The 20,919-nt window shown below is 46.3% G+C and overlaps 1 protein-coding gene across 6 annotated transcripts in view; it reads left to right on the top strand.

Moving 5' to 3' along the window:
• Positions 1-20,919, top strand: part of SLC29A2 (solute carrier family 29 member 2) — a 119,596-nt gene that overhangs the window by 3,446 nt on the left and 95,231 nt on the right. The window contains exons 1-2 of one of the 6 annotated variants that reach the window (XM_069644911.1): positions 2,356-2,502; positions 20,527-20,643. The exons of 1 other annotated variant lie outside the window; for it this stretch is intronic. In XM_069644911.1, the coding sequence (XP_069501012.1) occupies positions 20,615-20,643 (29 nt within the window). In that variant the 5' untranslated portion in view covers positions 2,356-2,502; positions 20,527-20,614. 4 more of the 6 variants (XM_069644913.1, XM_069644912.1, XM_069644909.1 and 1 more) reach the window with 4 other exon arrangements.

The following is a 20,919-nucleotide window of genomic DNA, read 5'->3' as shown; positions in this document are numbered from 1 at the left end:
GTGTGTATGACCCCTGCCCTGGGCTATAAAATGACCAATTTACCATGTACCAATGGGGGGTTGCTTTACTGTTTCGACCATGTACTCCCTTGGCATCCAGATGGTGAATTGAGGGGGGGTGGAGGGTCATTTACCCTTTTCAATTATTTATTTGCCTTTTGACAATTCTTGGTATGTATAATCACTTGGGTGGGCACTGCTCCTGCAACAAAAAATACAAAACCATTAATTCTGTATGGTACATTTTTTTGTTATCAATGCACTTATTAACAAAGATAGGCATGCAACAAAATGACTACCGCTCTGCAGGAGTATAGGGATGAGTAGTGAAAAAACTCCTACATTGCCCACACTACTACTAAAACGTGTGGTGGGCACACCTTGCTACCATTTCAGAGTAAAATCACAAAATATTTATGATGGCCTCTTTCATATGACATTTTTAATTAATTAAACCTTTGTGCTGGCCCTTTCGGCCACAACTGATATTAACATTTATGGTTGCTGATGCTGGTACCATCACACACCCAATAATTAAAGTTTGGGCCATCCATCTCTTATCTCAGATACCTGTCCGGGGAACATTTGTGCTGGCATGTTCAGCCCACCACCTAATTTTGTGCTAGCCTGTTCAGCCCACCACCTAATTTTGTGCTGGCCTGTTGAGGCCATCATCAAAACGTGTGCCGTCTCATTGAGGCCTTCATTTCCATAGGCTGCAGGTCATGTTAGCTTGTTAATGCCACTATCTCATACTACCCTCTTTGGCTGATTAAGCCCAGCACCATCTTGCATGCCATAATTCAACTTTTGTGTCATCCATCTCACCAACCATAACGGATGCTCCCTCTCTTGCAGCCAGTATACACTGACATTTCCTCCTTGAATGACTGGCCATTTATGTCTGTGTCCCTTTACTTAGTTTGACTGCTAGGGTAATTAAAACATTATGCTGGAACCCTCTGGTGGGCTGGCCTGACATTCGCCATATCCATGTTGAATATTCAGCCAGGCATCATTGTATCCAACAATCAACCTTCTATGGGTCACTGTGTCCCTTTATCCCCAAATACCTAGTTTGCCACTACTATATTTCCGGACATTTTAAAAACGTTGGGGGTGGGGGGATTCATGTTCAATGGGACATAACGTAAATTGAATGCGCGCACATCTTGCTTAACACTTTTATACTTGAATGTATGTAACTTCTTATTTTCATGTGACAGAGAGGAGGGACGGATCGCAAGTTACGATTCTGCGTCCCCCTTCCACTCCGCCATACAGATACTCCAGCATTTACACACGCATCATTTCATGCCGGCGTAAATGCAGTGGATTCCTGTAGAATCCACAGAATTTTACAGCGACAAAAAGCACGTGGATTCCACTGGAAACCATTGTAAACGCTGCCTGCTATACTAAGTGGCCTTTACTCCGTTTGCACGGCAGAGTGCAAAAGGGTGGCATACAGCAGAGTACACCACAATTTTACAGTCTGACGTGCAAATGTTGAAAATTGCATGGTGTAAACTTGTGTACACCAAAGTGTAAACCTGACATGTCACCCGCGGACAGTATGTGGAACCCTGGGGTGTTTTATCTTAATCGCCAGTCCCGTGGGCTGGTCCAATGCCATTTCCTCGCCATCTCATTACGTGTGGTGCAGTGTCAATGGGGTTAGGTCCAGCTCAGCTGTTACCATGCTTCTTGTGAACCTGTTGTACTGGTACACTGACAGCTGAAGGGGTGTCGGGCAGTGGCAACAGCCATTGAGCAGACTGAGCGTTAGCCCACCAAACCCGCCCTCCCCCCAGAAATGTTGGGTTATGTTGACATGACCTGGATGAACTAGGGAGCCCTGGCAGGACAGGATTGGACACAGACTATAAACAGTGCTTGGAGCTGGCACTGTTAACAAAGGCTGGCAATTACTAATGTAGTGTTTCAGTGTTAGCACCTGCATTCGTAGAAAACTGAAATGTTGATGGATTGTTAGTACTTACATTTCAGGGGAGTGATTAGAAGGGCATGGGGGACATGATACAGCTCTTTATCACAGCAGTTCTTAAGTCTGTTTCAGAGGTGAAGGGGAGAGTTAATAGCGTGTAACATTTAGGCTACACTGGAAGTCTCATTACAATTTGTACATTTAGATGTGCCCACACAATACGTCTGCCCCTGCCCCGCAGTCTCTAAAGTTAGCCCCCTCACAACATTTGAAGGATTGGCGCCCCCCTCCCCCATAATACCCCACCGCGAAATGTTTGCCCACTTCATGTACACCCGATTTCGCGTGTTTTTTTTTTTTAAGTGCCGTTGTCCGTGCCAGACTAGTTTTGGCAGCTGGTGTGTGCGCGCTCAAATCTGATGCCGCCTCCGCCAACGGTTTTGGCGGGGAATTAATCTGTTTCCCTCCAAGCTCACCAAGCGTTTCATGTCGCTGCAGCTGCTGTGGAGATCGGCCAGAGAGACACCCGCTGGCGTCCGAATTCACGGTAGAAGGTAGGGGATACCTTTCCACTCTCCGCCCCTGACCCCTCACCCTTAGTTTTTTAAAAAAAAATTAGAGCGTGCACCGTGGTGTTGATCTGGTGTTGGGAGGGTTTGCGGTGCTGTAACCGAAAGTGGGACCCTTTTGCTGTGGACTTTAGACATGTGATCGTTGTGTGGATTATCTTTAAAACGCATACGATTTCGAGACTTCAGTGCAATATATACGAATATGGAGTTCATAACATTGCAAGAGTGCTGTTCTCCGCCAAACACCCCCCCCCCCCTCCGTGAAACACACCGCGTGTTCGAACAACAATATAACATGTTCCCAACAACCCCATCCCCTACCCCGAGAGATAGCCAGGGACCGGTCCTCTAGTTGAGTAACTGTTACGCTTATCTGCATGGAGTTAGACCCCGGTGGAATTTCATTTAGCAATATGAATGGCTGGAACGCGAGGGGGACGTTCATATTCTCCCATTAAACATGAACTGGAGGAAATGTCTCATTCCGTGCGACAGTAGAAAAAAAACGGATTGACATATATGGTTGTTTCGAGGTCGTAGCCCTGCTGTAGCAAGTACACACACAGTCAAACATATATATATATAAAAGGAGGCAAAAAAGCAGTGTATTGTTTACACACGGAAAAACACCTTCCTTAGCAGTAAGATAAAGCAACACTGCCTGAATGAAGACACGGAGTCCCTCCTTTTGCAACGCGATGAAGCGGGATGCTCCGGGAAACCCATCGCTCTTCCTCGGCTGGGGGGGTGCTTTGTCTTGGAACGCTGCATTGGGGACGGGAGGGGGGATGTCCGAGAAAAGCACATGGACCGGGACGTGCGATCAGGTTTCGTACTAACAGAAAGTGGGAGGGGTTGGGCTATTATAGAAATATATGGCACTGCGCATGCGCGGCCGCCATGCTGGGACTGGCAAAGCATTGCATTGTAAACACGACCTACCGGAAGGAAGGCGACAGGACTGGCAGCCATCTCGATTCGGAAATGTGCTGCGTTTTGTGCCTACTGGCGGGAAATCCTTTTCCATAAACTAAGTAGTTTCAGAAGTTCCTTAACCATCAGCATCTTGAACAAAAAACAATAAAAAATATATTGCGAGGTATACATAATGTACGTTCACTTTTGGTAAGGAATGAAAAGTAGATATTTTAAATGGGAATATCATAGCGATTCTTTAAGGGCAAGAGTATTACAATTTGAAGGGTATTTTTTATCAAGGGTATAAGGGTATTATATGCAAAGATATTTGCATATCTTCCAAGTTATGCAATATAACCTGGAACCACCTCCCTGGACAGCTATGTATATAAAAGGACAACGTACTGCCCCTTTTATTTTATTTTTCCATGCCACGATACCAGTCTTGCAACTTTGTGGCACTGTCAATAAACGGCAATGCATAGTGTGGTAGCGTGCCTTTAAGGGCGGAACAAGACAAAAACATCTTGTTGGAGGACCGCTGCGTCTCCGAGAGACCTAGGGGCATCTGATCGGACAGCTGGCAAATGCATGGTTTACAATTTCACACCAATACCTCCCTGACACAGCAAGCTTCGCAGCCCTCCACAGCCCCTCCCTTGATGCAAAAGCTGAGCTCCCCCATACCTGCGACGAAAGGTCTCTTTCACAATGCCACCCATGATCCATGTTGTTATTTACGAGTGCATTATACACACGACTTTACAGTTCCCCCAGTAATTTGTTTCCATTTCCAGCACTGTGTCTCTTATTCTGTGTGAGCCCTGTTTGATCACGGGATGTCCATCCACAACACAAGGCAAACGGTTGACAGAAATCTGCATTGGTTTTAATCTTTTCTTTCAAGTATTGTTTTAGGGGACAAATCATAAATTTAAATCAGAAATGTATGGACATATATATGTGGTGACTTCCCTCCATGAACGAATGCGGAATGCCGAGTGGGTGATGTATGCGTGAAATAAAAGTGGTGTGAACGTTTCACCAGCAGCAGTTTGTGATATAGATGCTTGTTTGTTTTGTGTTTTTATATAGCGCTACGAACCCTCAGGTATCTGAGCGCTGCTTATTGCTGCAGGTGGTTGCTCCCTTCCCACTTCCCTTTTATTCTTTTAGAATAAACAAAAAGCACATTTTGTAACTGATGTCTACAGCTTCTCTTATTTACCTTCATCTTTCTCCAAAACAGCGTCATTCTTAATGTGGTATATCAGGGTTTGAAACCGAGGGAAGCTGGGAGCTATTTAGCTCCTGCTTGTATCCTAGAAAGCCTTGTTAGTGTGACACCAACAGCTACCAGGAGCTACTTTTAGCCCCCTGACCAACAAATGCCTAAGAAACATGCTTATTTGAATTTAACATTTGGGACAATCTATAAATAAACATTAGCACACATCTATACAACATTTAAAGCATAAGGGGACCATACATTGTAGATACAATGATATGTTTGCACCTTATGCGAGATTTGTGGAACACTATGTACTAGCTCCTCGTTCCCCAGTGGTAGCTCCTGGTCACTGGGTAATGCTGGATACCCAGGATCTGCTTTTAGCTCCTGTTCACCCAATCTTAATTACGAGCCCTCTATACGCAGAAAAAAAAGAAAATTAAAATAGCTTTCTTTGCCTTTTTCGTTGTCTCCCCGTTCTGAATAGATTCTGGCACGTTGTAGGAACTCTGTTCCAAGTGTTTGGGCATCATTCGGGGGCTCCTGAATTTGGTCCACAATGATCAGTATTCTGATCTAAACATAGCAGCTTGATTCGGGACCGAATTTCCAGCAACAGACTATAGTAGGCCGGTACGACGTCATTTCATCGCCGGATGTTTTTCCGCAGGTTTTTTTACCGCAGATTAAAAAAAATCACCAAATTTTTGGGGGGGGGGTTAAAAAAAATTATATAAAATGGGTGTGGGTGTACGGGGATATAAAAAAAATAAAGGGGGTGGGGTGGGCTGATTTTTTTTTTGAAAAAAAATCAGCGGTAAAAAACCCCACGGAAAAACATCCCGCGATGAAATGACACAGAACCAGTAGGCCTAGACCACAGAAATCAGCAGCCACCAGATCACCAGTGACCACTGCAGATACCTTCAGAGCCCAAGTGCGCACAGTGGATGTCACCCCAATTCACCACATGCAGCCTTGAAAGACAAAGGAAGCCAGGATTATTGCTGGTTACCACAGCTTTCACCACTAGGTAAGGGGAGCGATCAGACTCAGAGAAACCACTGGTTCACCACAGATGCAGTAGCAATTGGGCTCTTTCGGCCAGACTCTACAGGCTCATGTGTTAGAAAAATTGAGAGATCAGGTTGCAAGAACAAAGACAAAGCTGGAGACTAACAACCTAGCTCTACTAAAAGAGAAACATCCAGAGAATAGTACATTATTAGTGCATTTAGCTGTTGGCCTATTTTTCATGATTTCCAAACAACGTTTCATGACCTTGGCAATCATTTTTTTGTTACATGTGCTTTAAGTAAATCAACATATCGCGGATATAAGCCCATATATAAATACATGTATATATTTTGTACACCATGACAGCATGCGTACAGCGACAATGTACTTTGGACTAAAATATTGCCATTTCTTCGCACCCAAGGCAACCTGTGAGATTGTGCCTTGTCTGACCTGGCACAGAATATTTGGGAGCAATCCTCTACTCAGAATCGCAATGTGTTAACGCACATGTGCGCTATAATACTGCACCAGAATATTCCAGAAAAGCAATTTTGTCTAGAAATTATCTCATTGCGCATCTTCAGTGAATTCTAGAGAGCTGTATGGGGCAGGTTTATGGGCAGACCACATTGGGGCTGTTCCTTGACCCCTCCATTCCAGGGTGGTAAACTGTCCCATATTTGCCTGACTGATCCTCGAGCAATACAAAGATTTTGGTGGCTGCGTAAACTGCAGTGAGGGGGATGTTATGGACTATTGCTCCATAAGAGGTGCAAATAGTGGGTGATAAAACATTGTAGAGGCACACAACACTGCATGGTGTGTGAAATAATTACTACAGTTTTAAAACGTGAGAGACATTTATTTAGGCTTACATTACTTTGCATGATGCTACTGTAATCTTTCCTATAGAATGGGGAAAATAATGCTAAAGGCACGTTTTTTGCTCAGCATTTTTCTATAACAAATTCTATATTGTCAGGTTAGTTAGCATCACCGAAACTCCAACCTTAATAAATATTTATATGAACTAGAGCTGGAGAGATGTAGTCAACTGATTAAATCGCAATATGGGCCCAAATCCCAGTTTCACCTCTTAACCAAAGTGTGTGCTCCTGGGCAAATCCTCCCAATATTTTGTACACCCCAAAGTTGTCTCTGCATATTTTGGTTTTCAACTTCCTGTAAAGTCATTTCCCTTTTCTGGGTTGTGTATGAGTTAAATTGGCATTTGGTGCTAATATTACAAACAAATTGATGGGGGATAGGGTGCAAATCGGGGCAGCTTCTAGACAATATTGCACCCAAGCTTAAACACGAGACTATGCCCCCTCCCCAGATTGCTCCTCTACTGCTACTCGGCACTGCAACCCCAGCAAAATCATTATAATTCAAATATCGTTTTGTTGACTTACTTAAAATTAATAAGCATACAACCTATACAACATATTAAACAGGAATTCATTTTGTAGCTCATGTTTTGGTTTGTTGTCTAAATGAAGGGTACTCTCTTAGATGATGCTTCAGTAAAAGCGTCGACTGCTTGTGCTGTAATATATTTTTCCAATAATGTTGCTCTCAATTGAAAGTATAACAAGAACCAATACCTCTCAAATAAAGGAAAAGAGTTAGGCAGTGGTGAAAGAGAAGGCAGTTCCCAGCTATATTAAGGTTAGGTTATAAAGAATGCATTGAAACTACTTCAAAGCGTGATTTGGGAAGACCAGAGAAGTGGAAACGCTATGGCGCGAAGCAGTCATGTTGGTATGTGATCTGCGTACCTGGACAAAATATAACAATACTTGCCAAATGTTGTAACTGCTTGAGCCTTTAATGGGAAAACGTGGTGTATGGGGAGACTACCTGAGTATATTATGGGAATATCTACAAAATAGCATTGGTACTTAGACATGTGATGGCAACAGCTACTTAATGGGGTGAGTTCCTTGGAATATAATGTTAACTTCTGGCAAATAGTTGCATGCCGCATGGATAGCTCATGTGCAATGTGCTAGTTTTGTAAAAGGCACAATGCTATACGACGCATATGAAACCCTGCAGGCACCGACTAGGCCCTTCTTCATTCTGAGGCCAATGAACCGGGTACCATTGTTTGGTAATAATAACACTGATAAAAACAGAGCATAGAGAGGGTCCATCTACATGAATCTCTATAAAAACCACCCAATTATAATTATATGAGGCAGGTACAATGCCAACATATTGAAATACCTAGTAAAATGTGCTGGTTGCTGTTGTCTGATAGCAACAGCTGGTCATTTGTATGAATACCTGGCAATGACGTGAGTTCATTACTGTATGAGGATAATACCTGTATAGGTTTTATATGAACATATCCTGGCAAAACCTATGAAATGATGGTAACTTGGATATGCAATTATAACGCCAGGCACATTTTGAATGTACATGGGCCTTTGATCTCAATACCTACAGTAGCAAGAGAGAAACCCTTTACACGAGACACATGTCAAAACGATCGGCTTTGCCATTGTTGCTAGAGTCATTGTTTTCTACCTTTGCACGTACATTATTTTTAACAGTAAACAAACTTCACACACATCACCAAACAAAGGAAGTAATCCCCTCAACCTTCAACCCTTCCAATTTTTCCAAATCCTGGCCCCTTTACTAAAACGTAAAGGGCAGCAACAGACATTGCTTTTTTCCATACTTACTCAAATTGTTTTTGCCTCTCAGAAAAGAACATAGTTTTGCAAGATCCTTGTTACCCGAGCACGTGTTTCCAGTCTTGGTCTTTCCTTTAACATGACTGGAAACACTCCAGTGCCTTCTGGGAAGTGTAGCCTTTGTTTCAACTGGATTAACATACAAGTAAACAAGAATTTTCAAAACAAACCCCAGTGGTGTTCAAATGACCTGGAGTCACTCATTTGATTGTCATTAAACATCCCACAAATAAGAAAATGATCCTAGTCACCTGCTAAAATACCATAAATGAATGGCAATTCATTCCCTTCTCATATTACAACTTCCTTTGGTAATTTACTTTTGTTCCCCCACATCCGCTTGCTCCTGCAGCCTAAGAAAAAACAGCCCTTTCAGTCCACTATAAATGCCCAACGTTTATGCATGTTTAGTTTCACAAACAGATGATCATTTTGGAGGTGGGCGCCTTCTTCAGAAACCTCTGAGCAGCGTATTAGGTCATTGCAGGGACGGTGCCAGGGCCTTTTAACCTTTTCAATTGCAAGGGGCATTGAGCCTTATGGGGCCCCCAGCAACTGCCAGTCGGCAGTCCTATAACAAAGCAATATATTCCTTTCTGTTTTCCTTTTGTTCTGGGGCTTTTGATGTACGCTTTGCAACGCTCGCATTACAAGAGGGGTGGCAACCAGCATGTTGAAATGGGCCCCCACACATCTTCAGCTGGACCTGGGCCATTGGTTGCATCAAGAGATGCACATGGATATGGGCAGCGCAGGCTTTTGTGTCCTTCCCTGTCCACATTCTAGGTCAAAGGAGATCTGTTCAAATTCAAAGGCTCCCTCCTCCCCCACAAGGGAGTTTTTCATCAGGCTGCCTGCTGAGCCCCTCACCCCAACTGTGCCCCTCGCCCAGTTTGCCCACCGCTAGAAACTGACCTGCACACTGCGAATGACATCACATGGCACTGAGTGGACCGCAGACTGCTTCTAATGCATCTCTGTGTCTAAAGTGTCCTGCAAGACCATTTTGTAAAGTTGACCGTCCTACGATGTTCTCATGCTTTGCACGTCTGACCAGTGCTGGTCAATGGACCGGATTTTGCCGGGTCCAAGATCCAACCTCAGATGTCTACCCGTATCTCACACCCGGCCTCACGTAGCCCTGACAAGCCCTGCTTCTCTGAGGCAACTTTGTCCCCTGACGAAGCTGGGGCCTTGGTGATCTAATCTACTCTGTGCGCTCTACTAGAGCAGATTACATCACTGATGTGAGCCAGACATGATCCTCTGAAATGAACAAATATTCCGCAGGGAAAGGCAGACATTTCCACCCTGGACAAGGGCTGCAGAGCCAGAAACCCTGGAGCAAACATCATATTTCCATTATTTGCCGATGAGGCATCCAGCAGTGTGCCAAACAGGAGGAGGGTGGGTGGGAGTGAGCAGGACATTTTGCCCAGGCAGTGGGCTCTGAGAAGCAGGGTTTCCCATGTATGGCACCCGTCTGCCTGTCTAGGCTACTTTCCAAGGGCGCTACAAGGTAATACATCCTTGGAAAGCATGTTCATTGTGCTGAAAAGGACCAGGGGGACAGAACCACAATGTGCCTTGTGCTTGTAGAAGTTCTTGGTGCTCAACAGCGTCGAGTAGGTTTCAGGGTGCTTTGCCGCTTCTGCCACAGAGTTCAAGATGGGAGGCAGCTGCGGGTATCAGGCGGCAGGCAGTTCGGCTAGCGAGGCTGGGCAGACGGCTGCAGGCTGGCCTACCCGGCTGCTCGGGAACCAGGAATCAGTGTCTCAGTGGTGGTCGGGGGGTCTGAAGTATTTGTTGTGACGTCTCGGGCGGCGTAACAACAGCGGTGCAGTTGGTTGCAGCTCGAGGGTTCGACTGTCTCGAAAATGTACTTTAAGGCAAATGCCGGTGAATGTTTGTCGATGCACTCCTCCTAGATTCTTCACTGGGCTTGTGTTGTCCTTTATGGCAGATGGCCCAAATATGAGGAGAGTGTTACAGGCAACGGCCTTGTCCTTGGTTTGGTTCAGACACTCTCTAGCACTTCCCACCTAGGAAGCTTGCTTGTAGAGCCTAGCAGGGCATACTGTGTGCTGGTTGGGTACCGCTTCAGGAGCTGCTAAAGGGTCCTGTGGATTCAAGTATCTCCCTCTGTTCCCTGGGAAGTGTTTAGGGGAGGGATCTTGCTTTCCTCTTTGGAAATCCTCGCCTTTCTTCACTGGCAGAAGCTTTAAGGCAGACTGTACCTTCAGCCAGGGTCCAATGCAGAGTTCTTCTTGTTACTCCTTGCAAAGTCTTTAGATGATCTGCCAAAAAAGGGACTCAGCCCTCTTTTGAAGCCACATGGGCCACAGTGATTGGTGTAGGCTAAGCCTTCCTTAATGAACCAATCCGAGGCCCCCACCAACAATTTCCTGAGATCATAATCAGAGTGCTTTAGAAAAAGGTAAAAAGGGGTTAAAACATGTGACACTAAGTCCCACCCATCGTCCTGTCTGTTGTGGATCCAAGGGTCGCTCTAGTTAATGGAGCTCTCTGATAAAAGCGGCAGGTTTCCCTTGAAGCTGTGTCGGGAACAGACTTTCTGTCTCAATCAATCCACATACTCGTGCCTTCTGAATGGGGTCCCCCTCCAGGGATGACTACTGTAAACATGGCATCCCAGACATGACAGTTCACTGCCCTTAATACTGAGGGGTGGGAGCTGGCTTCAGGTTGACACAGTGCATATCTTGGTGTTTCCTGTCTCTTTTTTTAGTCCTGTGACCAGGCCCCCGTGGGCCTGTTCAAAGTTGCCACCAGCAGAGCCAACAAAGGAAAGGGCAGATCCATGGGGCCTTTGTTAGTTAATTAGGCTGGCCATGGCAGGAGGAAGGTTTTGCCCTCTCCCTTTTTAGATGCCTTGATGAACTCTTGGCTGTCATATCCCAACTAAATATGACAGGGGGGGACGATACCTGTAGGCTGTGTCCACCCAGAGTAGAGTACATAGGTCTAGGTGTATGTTGTACGGTGAGCATAGGAAAATGTGTGCGGATTAGCCCCACATATTTTCCAGAGGTTAATCTGCTATCATTCCATTTCTTTGAACATTTCAAAAAACCCAGGCGTGCGCACACCCACAGTGCGGATGGTCGAATTCCTCACACGCCGGCTTCTCCGCAGGTATTTCTATCACAACCTATTCGTCATATGTCTCTAACTGAAGTCACCCGTTCAGGTACCTGGTGCTTAATCACAGGGGGTTTGAAGCTGTTACCCGTGCTCATGATCCGGTGCTGATAGAGCCCCGGCTCTTAGGTGTTTTTGTGAGACTGCCAGCTCTCCATCCCATCTAGCCCCAGCATTGGGCATCAGGGAGCAAAAGATCTGATGTCTAATGATTGGGGGTGGAGGTGGGAGGAGAGGGATGTTACATGAGATAGATGCCAAGTGTCTTAGGCCTAAGTCTGCAAGAGCTGTGCCACCTGAGTGATAGCCCTGCTGTTTAACACCTAGGTGTGCATGGCACAGTTGTATAACATAAATGATATCTCAGTTGTTTTTAGGCTTACGCCTGTAAAATCTGTGTTACTTGAATAATAACAGTGCTGTCTAACGCCAGGGCGTGTAACGTGAAAGCTAGCTCAGCGGTTTTAGACATAGCTTGGCCAGATCTGTCACCTGAGTGATACGGGTCTAATGTCTGGGTGTATATATACAGTCTGCATGGACTTTCAAACCAGCAATAGCTCGACTGTTTTAAGAGAAATCACAGCTGTTGTAAGCTTGCAACTGCAAAATCTGTGACACCTGAGTGCTAGCTGTGCTGTATCATACATTTGTGCGCCCAGTGCACAAAGCATTCTGTTTTAGTTACCGCAGCCACCCCACTCTCCGGCAGCCTCCTGTCTGCCTCTGAGAGATCGCTGTGTAATTTCTAGAAACAACACTCATTTCAAGGTCTGAGATGAAATCTGAGCGCCCAGGCTTCGGCGATGAACCATGCAAATAAGCCTGACATTCTTGTTATCTGTGCTAGAACTATTTTTGGCCCTGCGGAAATCGGCATAAAAGGCCCCAACTCCTCGCCCAATCACCGCACCAGTAACGGGTCTAGCTCGGGCGAATCACTGCAATACTCATGCGTCTTGCGCACTGAGACACCTCAGCGACTACCCTAATCTCATCACTGCAACACCCCCTCATTTTCATTCGCCGTCGGTCTCACAGACACGCTCTGCCAAGTCCCAGTCACCCATGCAGCTCCCCACTGAGGCTCACTACCTGTACGACTGCCCCTAGTTTTATTCTCTGCAGAATCTCACTGAATGGAGCCATGCTCAGAGGAGTCGCTGACTGCACGACTCGGCTAATGTATTTCTCTCGCACTCCGCCGTGAATTTATATGGGCAGTCTGGGCTGCATGCTGCCGCTACTATTTAACTCCACCCCAGTCCCATTCACTGGCCTGACAGCAGGGCTGGACTGGCCTAAGGAGAACTCTGGATATTTCCTGGTTGGCCTCTGCACCCTGGACTTTTTTGTGCCCCTGCACGAGCCCGTGCATATTACAACAGTTAACTATTTTATTTTCTGATAGGAAAATGCTCAAAATGTGTAGTAATATTGGGCCACTTTGAAAATTATTTCCAGGGCCTCTTGTGGTTCCCAGTCCACACCTGCCTGGCAGGACCCAGTTGAGTTGGGGGTAGGCGTTTCATGATATTTTGGCCTGTGCTGCCACCCCTCCCGGGCTTGTGCAGGCGCAGTACAGTATGCTCCTCTGTGTGCAAGGGCCGGTTGCAGGGGTTCTGTCCTGGCATCCTAACACAAGGCTCTTTGTTCGAGGACGCCTCGCGCCCCGAGCTTGTGACGTGAGGCCAGAGGGCGCGTACAGAATGCGCGCGCACGCTGCGCGGGTCACCTTGTCCACTGTCAGGGGCTTGTCGCTGAGCGCGCAAAGCCAATCGGACTGTAGTTGAGTACGTGAAGCTAAGCCAATCGTTTTGGCTTTTTTATGAGCCTCGTCAGTGCTGGGAATGGAAATGATTTACTGCGGGATCGAACTAGTGATATGAGGGTAGAAGGCGAGTCCGTTCTCAAACCTCAATTCCTCACGGTCTTTTTCCAATAATGCTGCTGGCAAAGTATAAAAGATGGAAAAAGTTTCAACCGTAAATCCCGTATTTAAATAGTTCTGGTTGTTCAAGTGGTCTTGCGCTCGTGTCGCACTCCTAGTCCCAACGACCTTTGGTACCATTTAAATGACGCCGAAAACACACGAAACCAATTTGAAGGGTCAAATGGATTTTTTCGGATGGGGGTCGGGTCGCACATTTTTTGTCGTATACGCAGAAATCCACCTCAATGTCAGATATTCACCCTGGCCAGCTATTAACATTTTATGCCAAGCTACTGTTGTCATTTGCTCTGCCACACGGGGGGGGGTGGCAGGGTCATTTACTCAGTACCCAGAGGGTAAAAGTAAGACTTAATACTAAGGCGTAGGCAGTTCTAAGCGCTTTGAAACACACTGTGTATAGGCGCTATACAAATAAACAATTCAATTCTACTTGAAGGCATAGTGTGGCATACAACAGGATATACATTACTGCCATGCATTTCCCCCTACGCTTTCAAATACCACGTGGTTTTACGCCACTATGATTTTTTCGTGCTGGCATAAAGCCAATGGATTCTCACAGCATTCATTGCCCATTGTTTCTGCCATTCGTAAATGGCAGACAGCATTTACACTTTTTGCACGACATTTTGCAATGATTAAAATTGCATGGAGGAGACCCAACAGCACATAATTGCCGACGTTTGCAGTCTCTTTCATACAATTAGCCATTTATATAAAAATACCCCATCATGTCTGAAAGCTATTGTTATCATATCTCAAAGCGTTAACAAACGGCAGGAGGGGCTACACAAATATCAAGGAACATAACAAAACAGATCCAAGGTATTGCTATCAACATCCTAGGCACTTACACCAAGGCCATGTTTTGCCATCGAAGCGTATGTATTCATACCTTTGACAGGGAGGTTCTGAAATGCCCAGGCTCGTGCATCATGGTCCGGTATCAGGCCTGTTGTGGTGTCTGGCGTGTTGGTCTGCACTTTGTGTGCTGGATGAATGCACCTCTGATTGTGTGAGTGTCAGCTATCTTTGGAATCCCGGATGGACTGTAGAAGGTAGGAGTGCTGGGGATTCCAGGGTTGACGGTTGAGGGCTTGGAGATGGGAACCAGTACTAGAAGGATGCCTAGCCTTGCTCTCCCCTGTAACATTCCTGACTGAGATCTAAGAATAAAGTATCTTTCCTGTTTGTACCTGCCTGACTCCTGCATGGTTCCTGCGTGCTGGCTGGTTGTCCAAGGGATCCCAGATACTACACCTGCAAACGTGCAGTTCACCAGATGCTTTTGAACAGCAATAAAGCAAATCTCCATCAAAGTCTTATGCATGAGCAATTGATCCTATGCCGATTTCAGGCCAGGCTACATCCAACGGATCTTCACCAAACAGTACCGTTCCGGTTTGTTAGGATCAGCAAGCCCATATGTACTTACCCAGGCCTAAGTTAGGAAGAAGAAATGTGGGTGCAGACTACTGAACCATGTCGTGCCTCCTTATTGAACAATCTCCCCACCTCCATAGACAAATGCTAACAAAACAGTCTTTTAAGCTCTCATTTAAGAAGTGGTAGGCCTGTTGACCTGTGTTCTTGGTGCTCCATGGCTCGCTTGAACTTCTGAGCACCCGTTGACCCTCCTCTTTGCCTTCTGTTATGTTCTAGTTCCAGAGCTCGGAGAGAACTCTGGAACTGTGTGTTTGAAACCGAGAGCAACGGTTTCCCTGGTGGGAAGGGTGCCCGCTGCACTCTGCGTTGTGCCCAATAAACAGCTCATCCGTTAACCGCAGCTCAGCTTCTTCATTCACCGCCTGAATCTTTTCAGCTTCTTCGCACTGGCGGGATTATCAGCTCACCACACCAGCAGCACTTCTGCATTATTGTTATTTGCTTGTTCACACTTCAACCAGTGTCACCTCCCCTGAATTAAACTGATCTGTTTTGTTCCAAGTCTGTGAAGACCCAGCTTTCTCCTCCTCCTAACTGTACCTTTCCCTCTCCTTCCCTTTGGGTTCTACGAAGCGACTGCTCGCCGTTTTTGCTTTACAAAACTTCAATAAAAACAACTCACATGATCCCGCAACATTGACAAATCTATCAAGTGTGGGCTGTTGCAAGTTACAGTTCAAAACATCTGGAGAGCCAAAGGTTGCAGAACCTACTGTAAGGGTGCACCCTGCTCTACCCTGTGTCAGAGAGAGTGCACGCCACGATATCATGCACTACCCCTATTCTTTACTAACCCACTACTTTGAACGCAGAGAAATAAACTTTTTCGAGGGATGCAGATCGTAGTTACGTCAAACTCCCCAGCCCTTCACCAATTACCATATGTTTGGTATGTTATGTAAATGGAATGCATATCGCACACTACCCCGGTACTGTGTGCAGGTCTGTTTCGGTGTGATCTGTTTCGAGGGCATAGAGGCATTTGTGTCCAGATGGGAGTCTTCTGTACCCATGTTGTTAGGGTGCATTGAACTGGGTGTTGATATTTAATTTGGATGTAGAGGGGTACAGTTCTGTTGTTTGATGTCTATATGGTGGGATTATAAATTGCTGTGTGCAGGTGGCATGGTTGGTGCGTGTGTGTCTGTTTGGGTGTTAAAAAAAAGAGTGTTGGGACAAACAATTGGCAAACAATCTAGGATGCTGAGGAGCTAAGCATAGTGGACAAAAGCCAAACTACACAGTGCCAAGTAGAAAAACACTGCAGGCAACACACAAAGCAGGACAAAGAACCGACACATGGAGCCAGCAACCAATCCAGGACGCCCACTGCCAGGGCCCAAAGGGTCCAGAGGTCGCAAGAAGGGGCAGGGGGTTAGTGTAATCACTCTGGGATAGCATGGGAGTAGAATTACTAGCAGCTACATAAAAGGAAGGGATATATAGCCCGTGTTCACAGGTTATGCTGCCTGATGGGCTAGGCTTCGGAGTTCATCAAAGTTCACAGTTCTGTTTTTAGGTGGAATATCTTCAGAAACTTGAGTTCCCATGTACACTCCCTTGCTAAAATATAAGCCACACATTGCAACTCCCCAAACCCAAAAAAAGGACGGTTTGCTACGTATAGCAATGCAAAGTGCCTCTTTTAAAATAATATTAAAATGATATTAAGTGTTAGAGCCATTTCAGACAGCCAGTATGGGGACTTCTTAATTTTAAACCAGTATTTGATGTAATATAATTCAAGTGGTCTTGTATGGCTCCCGTCTGCCACTATTGGTGGCCACGGTGTGCTTGGCTCTGTCATAAAAAGAGGGATGGGATTTATTAGTGGGATAGTGGGAAAGGTAGATGCCGATCCTGAAGTGTTGAGGTGCAGGTCAGACGTACGCTGAGCCTGAGTGCCAATCTGCTCTCCGTGGATTTGGTGGAGAAACTTGGGGGTATTATGTGCATATGGAAGAGCCCAAGATTTTAAAGACTACAGTGCTATTGGTCTAGTTAGACACTAATGTGGGGAGTGCGACAGGACTAAAGAGGAGGGCTTAGTCGTGGCTTGTTTAGTGCTGATGCGTTAATGGCTGGGCCTGTGGTGGCCGTCTGTGGGAGGGGTTTGTGTGTGTAGTGTATGTTGTTAGGAGATCTTAAAAGAGAGACGGTCGGGCAGGGGAATGGAGGAGTAGGCCTTAGAAGACAAAACAACCTGCAACCCTGCACTACCACCACTGACCACTTGCATACAGGTCCCGTTTTGCTAGCTCACACTGCCCCTGTCAATCTTTCTCTCTGTCTCTCCCTCTCAAGCCTCTGCGAGTTGGCAGATGGGGGAGGGGCAGTCTGTAAACTCTAGTCAATTACCATAAGCTACAGCTAATGGTTTTGGGAGGAAAGAACATTTGGTACAAAAAGAGTTACTTGAAATCTGGGGCCGCAGTCATCCATTTTGCCTTGCTTAGCATGCTGGTTGACAGGCTGAAAGACGCATCAAAGCTCTGTCTAGCATGCTAGGCGCTGTACTCAGCGGCCTGCTGGGAATTCTGCCTATCTTGGGCAGGGCAAGGCGGCGTGCAACATTGGTGTCGAAATGTTCAGAAATTCAGTTTTGTACGTAAAATGAATACATCATAATACATGTTTCCTCTGCCTTTTTAAACCTGCTTACACTCTGAGGGAATTTTTACCATGAACAGAAATATACATATTTTAAAATTCACCAGGCCCTGCTTTGGATCAGACAGTTTTGCACAATGGACATGGACAGACATAGACTCCCCTTGTTAGCCCCCTAAAAAGATGAATTGTTCATGCTCAGGGTGTGTACTCGTAATCCCTGTTAATGTGTGTACCTAAGAGGGATTGGGGAATTATTGCATACACTGGCATGTACAATGATTTGGGAATCATTTTACATGCCAGGGAATTTTTCGACTACTGTATCTGTGTCTAGCAGAATTGAATTTAAAGAAACCTCGCTATGAAAGAGGATCCTGGATACTAGAGATGGGAAGTGGCAAAGCATTCACTACCCGGGGGGGGGGGGGGTGGTGGTGCAGGGAGGCTGTTCTTACATGTCTGTGGGGGAGTAATTCTATGATTGCTTAAGGAGAGGAGTTCAGAGGTCCCTCAGTCACAGAGAGAGCGGGCATATCATGATTAAGTGGCACATGCATTCTGATACCCGCACAGGAACCCACTTCCCTAAGGAGAATACTTCACAGGGTGAACTATGGATTTGGATAAATCGAGGAGAGCATGGTCCATCCCTCCTCCACAAACAAAGACAACATTGCAGGAAATGCCCCATGGTTTCGGGACGTTACCCCTCCCACAGAGAGGGGCCATTTCCACCAAGAAATGTCCTGTGGTTTAGGTGCAGCGCCTCTCGAGCAAAAACCTCGTACCACAGAAAGGGAACATTCCACCAGTAAGTGACCCAAAGACAGCTACATCCCTGGAATAAAGGAGACGGGATGCTTCTAGCCTGGGAGAACAGACAGTTAGAGGCAGTGGCACAATGACAATTGGGCAGATGGGGCTTTAGTCCCCCCCCCGCCCCACCGAAATGTCGGGCTATGTTGACATGAACTGGCTGACCTGCATAGTAGGACAGGACAGTACATGGACAGTTGCACAGTTACCAAATGCCTGGCAATTACTAATATAAAGTGTTTCATTGTTAGCAAATGCATTGGTATGCATACATTTATAGGCATTTGAAATCGTGACGGGGTATTAGTACTTGCATGTCAGTGGAGTGATTGGCAGTGTAGGGGGGGCAGGGGACAGCTCATTCTCACAGCAGTTCTTAAGTGTTTTTCAGACGTGAAGGAGAGAGTTAAATGACTGTAACATTGAAGATGCACTAGAATATTCTCATTAGAATGTGGAATGAAGTTAGATGCCCCCACACAGGTAAGTTTGCCCCTCACCTACAGTCTTTGAAGTTAGTGCCTCACCCAACATTTGAAGGATTAGACCCTGCCCCCCACAGAAATGTAAGCCTAGGTGCAACCCTGGTTGCAGGGTCAAAGTGCCCTTCACAGTAATTGGGATGGTGGTGACTCCTTTATGACAGCTCTCAGGAATGAACACCGCCTCCTCAGCATGTCTGTCGCTGTGGATGAAATTCCTGATGTATGAATACCCCCTGATATAAGAATTCCTCCACAGCCTGCCCTTATAGGGATATCATTTTGTTAGTAAGCACACCACTGTTAAGGACACCTCTCCACTGCCGCAGTCTGCCCCTCTTGATGGGTGGAATTCATGTTAGACTTGGGGCTTAGAACAGGGCCTAAAGAAGCAATACACAATGTACTGGAATGCAGAATCTAGAATGCTGCCGATGACTGGGGCACAACTTTACAAAAAGAAAACAAAGCCGGGGTCGAAATTAGAATTTGTTGACCAGGAACAAAATGCAGCTCGTGGGTAGCAGGCATCATCCGTTAGGCAGGAGCTACTTTGGGGGAGTTAGTGCATAGTGCACAGCAAATATAACCTGTGCATAAAATGTAAACTCAAATTTTTTCTCCATTTATATATTATCCAATATGCTTTAAATGTCTCTTAAGTGTGTCCTTTGTTCTCTTTTATACACATTCCCAAACCTACACAGTTAATATCACATAGCTATGTTTGTATGGCACAACTTGCCTGGGGAGTCAGAAGTAGCTCCTGGTAGTTCTTAGTGTCAAGCTAACCAGGCTCTCCTTGACTATAACCAGGAGCTAAATAGGCTCCCAGTTGCTGGCAAAATTCGAACCCTGCAAAGCATGGCCAAGCCCTCACCAAACTGAGTGACCACAAGGAAGAAATAGAGCTTGGCTGACGCCGCTCAAACAAGAAGCTCAGGGAGTGCAGAAACTCTCAACAAGAGACACTTTCTCATGCACTGCCCTGTGCACAAAGCCATTCAGCACCCTTACTGCCACACATGTTGCGAGAATAGGAAAGTCTGTGCTAGTAAAACAGGGCATGGACAGCGCTGCATCATCCTCAGGCAAACACCAGAATGACCAGCAAGAACAGCAAACGATGTCTTTGCATGTCGCCACAGAAGACATAGCAATTAAAGCAAAGTGCTATTCTAGGGTGTAAAATGCTGAAAACCAAAATATTCACTTCAGAAGATGTATCCCATGTGGTGACTTTAGCAATATACCCTGTGGTGTGTTGTCGCCCCCCCCGCCCCGCACACCCTTTATGCTCCCCCATCCACAGCATACCTCTGGATTTAATTCCTGTGAAAAGCACTCACCTGATATAAGCGACCCCCGCCTCGACCCCCGCCTCATCCCCAAGCCGCAGCTGATACCGCATGCAATTCCCGTCAGCCCCCACCGCACCCCTTCACAGCCTCCCCTTTCTCTCTATATAACCCCAGCCAGCTACTATTTCATCCCTTGGATAAGACCGAGCGCTGCACTCGCCCTTCCCGGGGGGAGGTGGGGACTCGTTCCGGTGCGCGAGGTGCACTTCCTGCTCCCACCACACACATATGGGAGATGCCGCTTGACGGGTGCCAGAGTGCTGGATCACCAACGATTCCTCTCTCCTCCTTGCAGGTGCCGGTGCCAGGAGTAAGAGGACGGGCGGCGACGAGGCAGGAGGCACGAAAGAAGGCCGAGGAGGAGCCGCCGCTGAACGAGCAGGATGGGTCAGAAGGATGCCCCCAGGGATCTGTGCGTACCTGCGTTGTCTCTGTTGCCCTCTCGCTCTCATGTTTTCTTCTACCTCTCAGCCTCCGTCTCTTCTATCGGACAGTCTTCATAGACCGCCCTGGTTCTCATGTTTTTTTTTCTTCTGCCTGCCCTTCTCGTTCCTTCTGTCACTCGCCTAAACGTTCCGCTTCTATTTCTTCCAATCCATTGAATGTGCCGCTTCTTTTTCACCCTTTTCCTCCCCTTATATGTCCTCTTGTCCCCAAAGTACCTCACCCTCCGCAACGCAACCTATCT

Source organism: Ambystoma mexicanum, chromosome 2p (assembly GCF_040938575.1).
Source record: "Ambystoma mexicanum isolate Mex_15411 chromosome 2p, UKY_AmexF1_1, whole genome shotgun sequence".
NCBI lineage: Eukaryota > Metazoa > Chordata > Amphibia > Caudata > Ambystomatidae > Ambystoma > Ambystoma mexicanum.
This window is presented reverse-complemented; position numbering and strand designations above follow the sequence as displayed.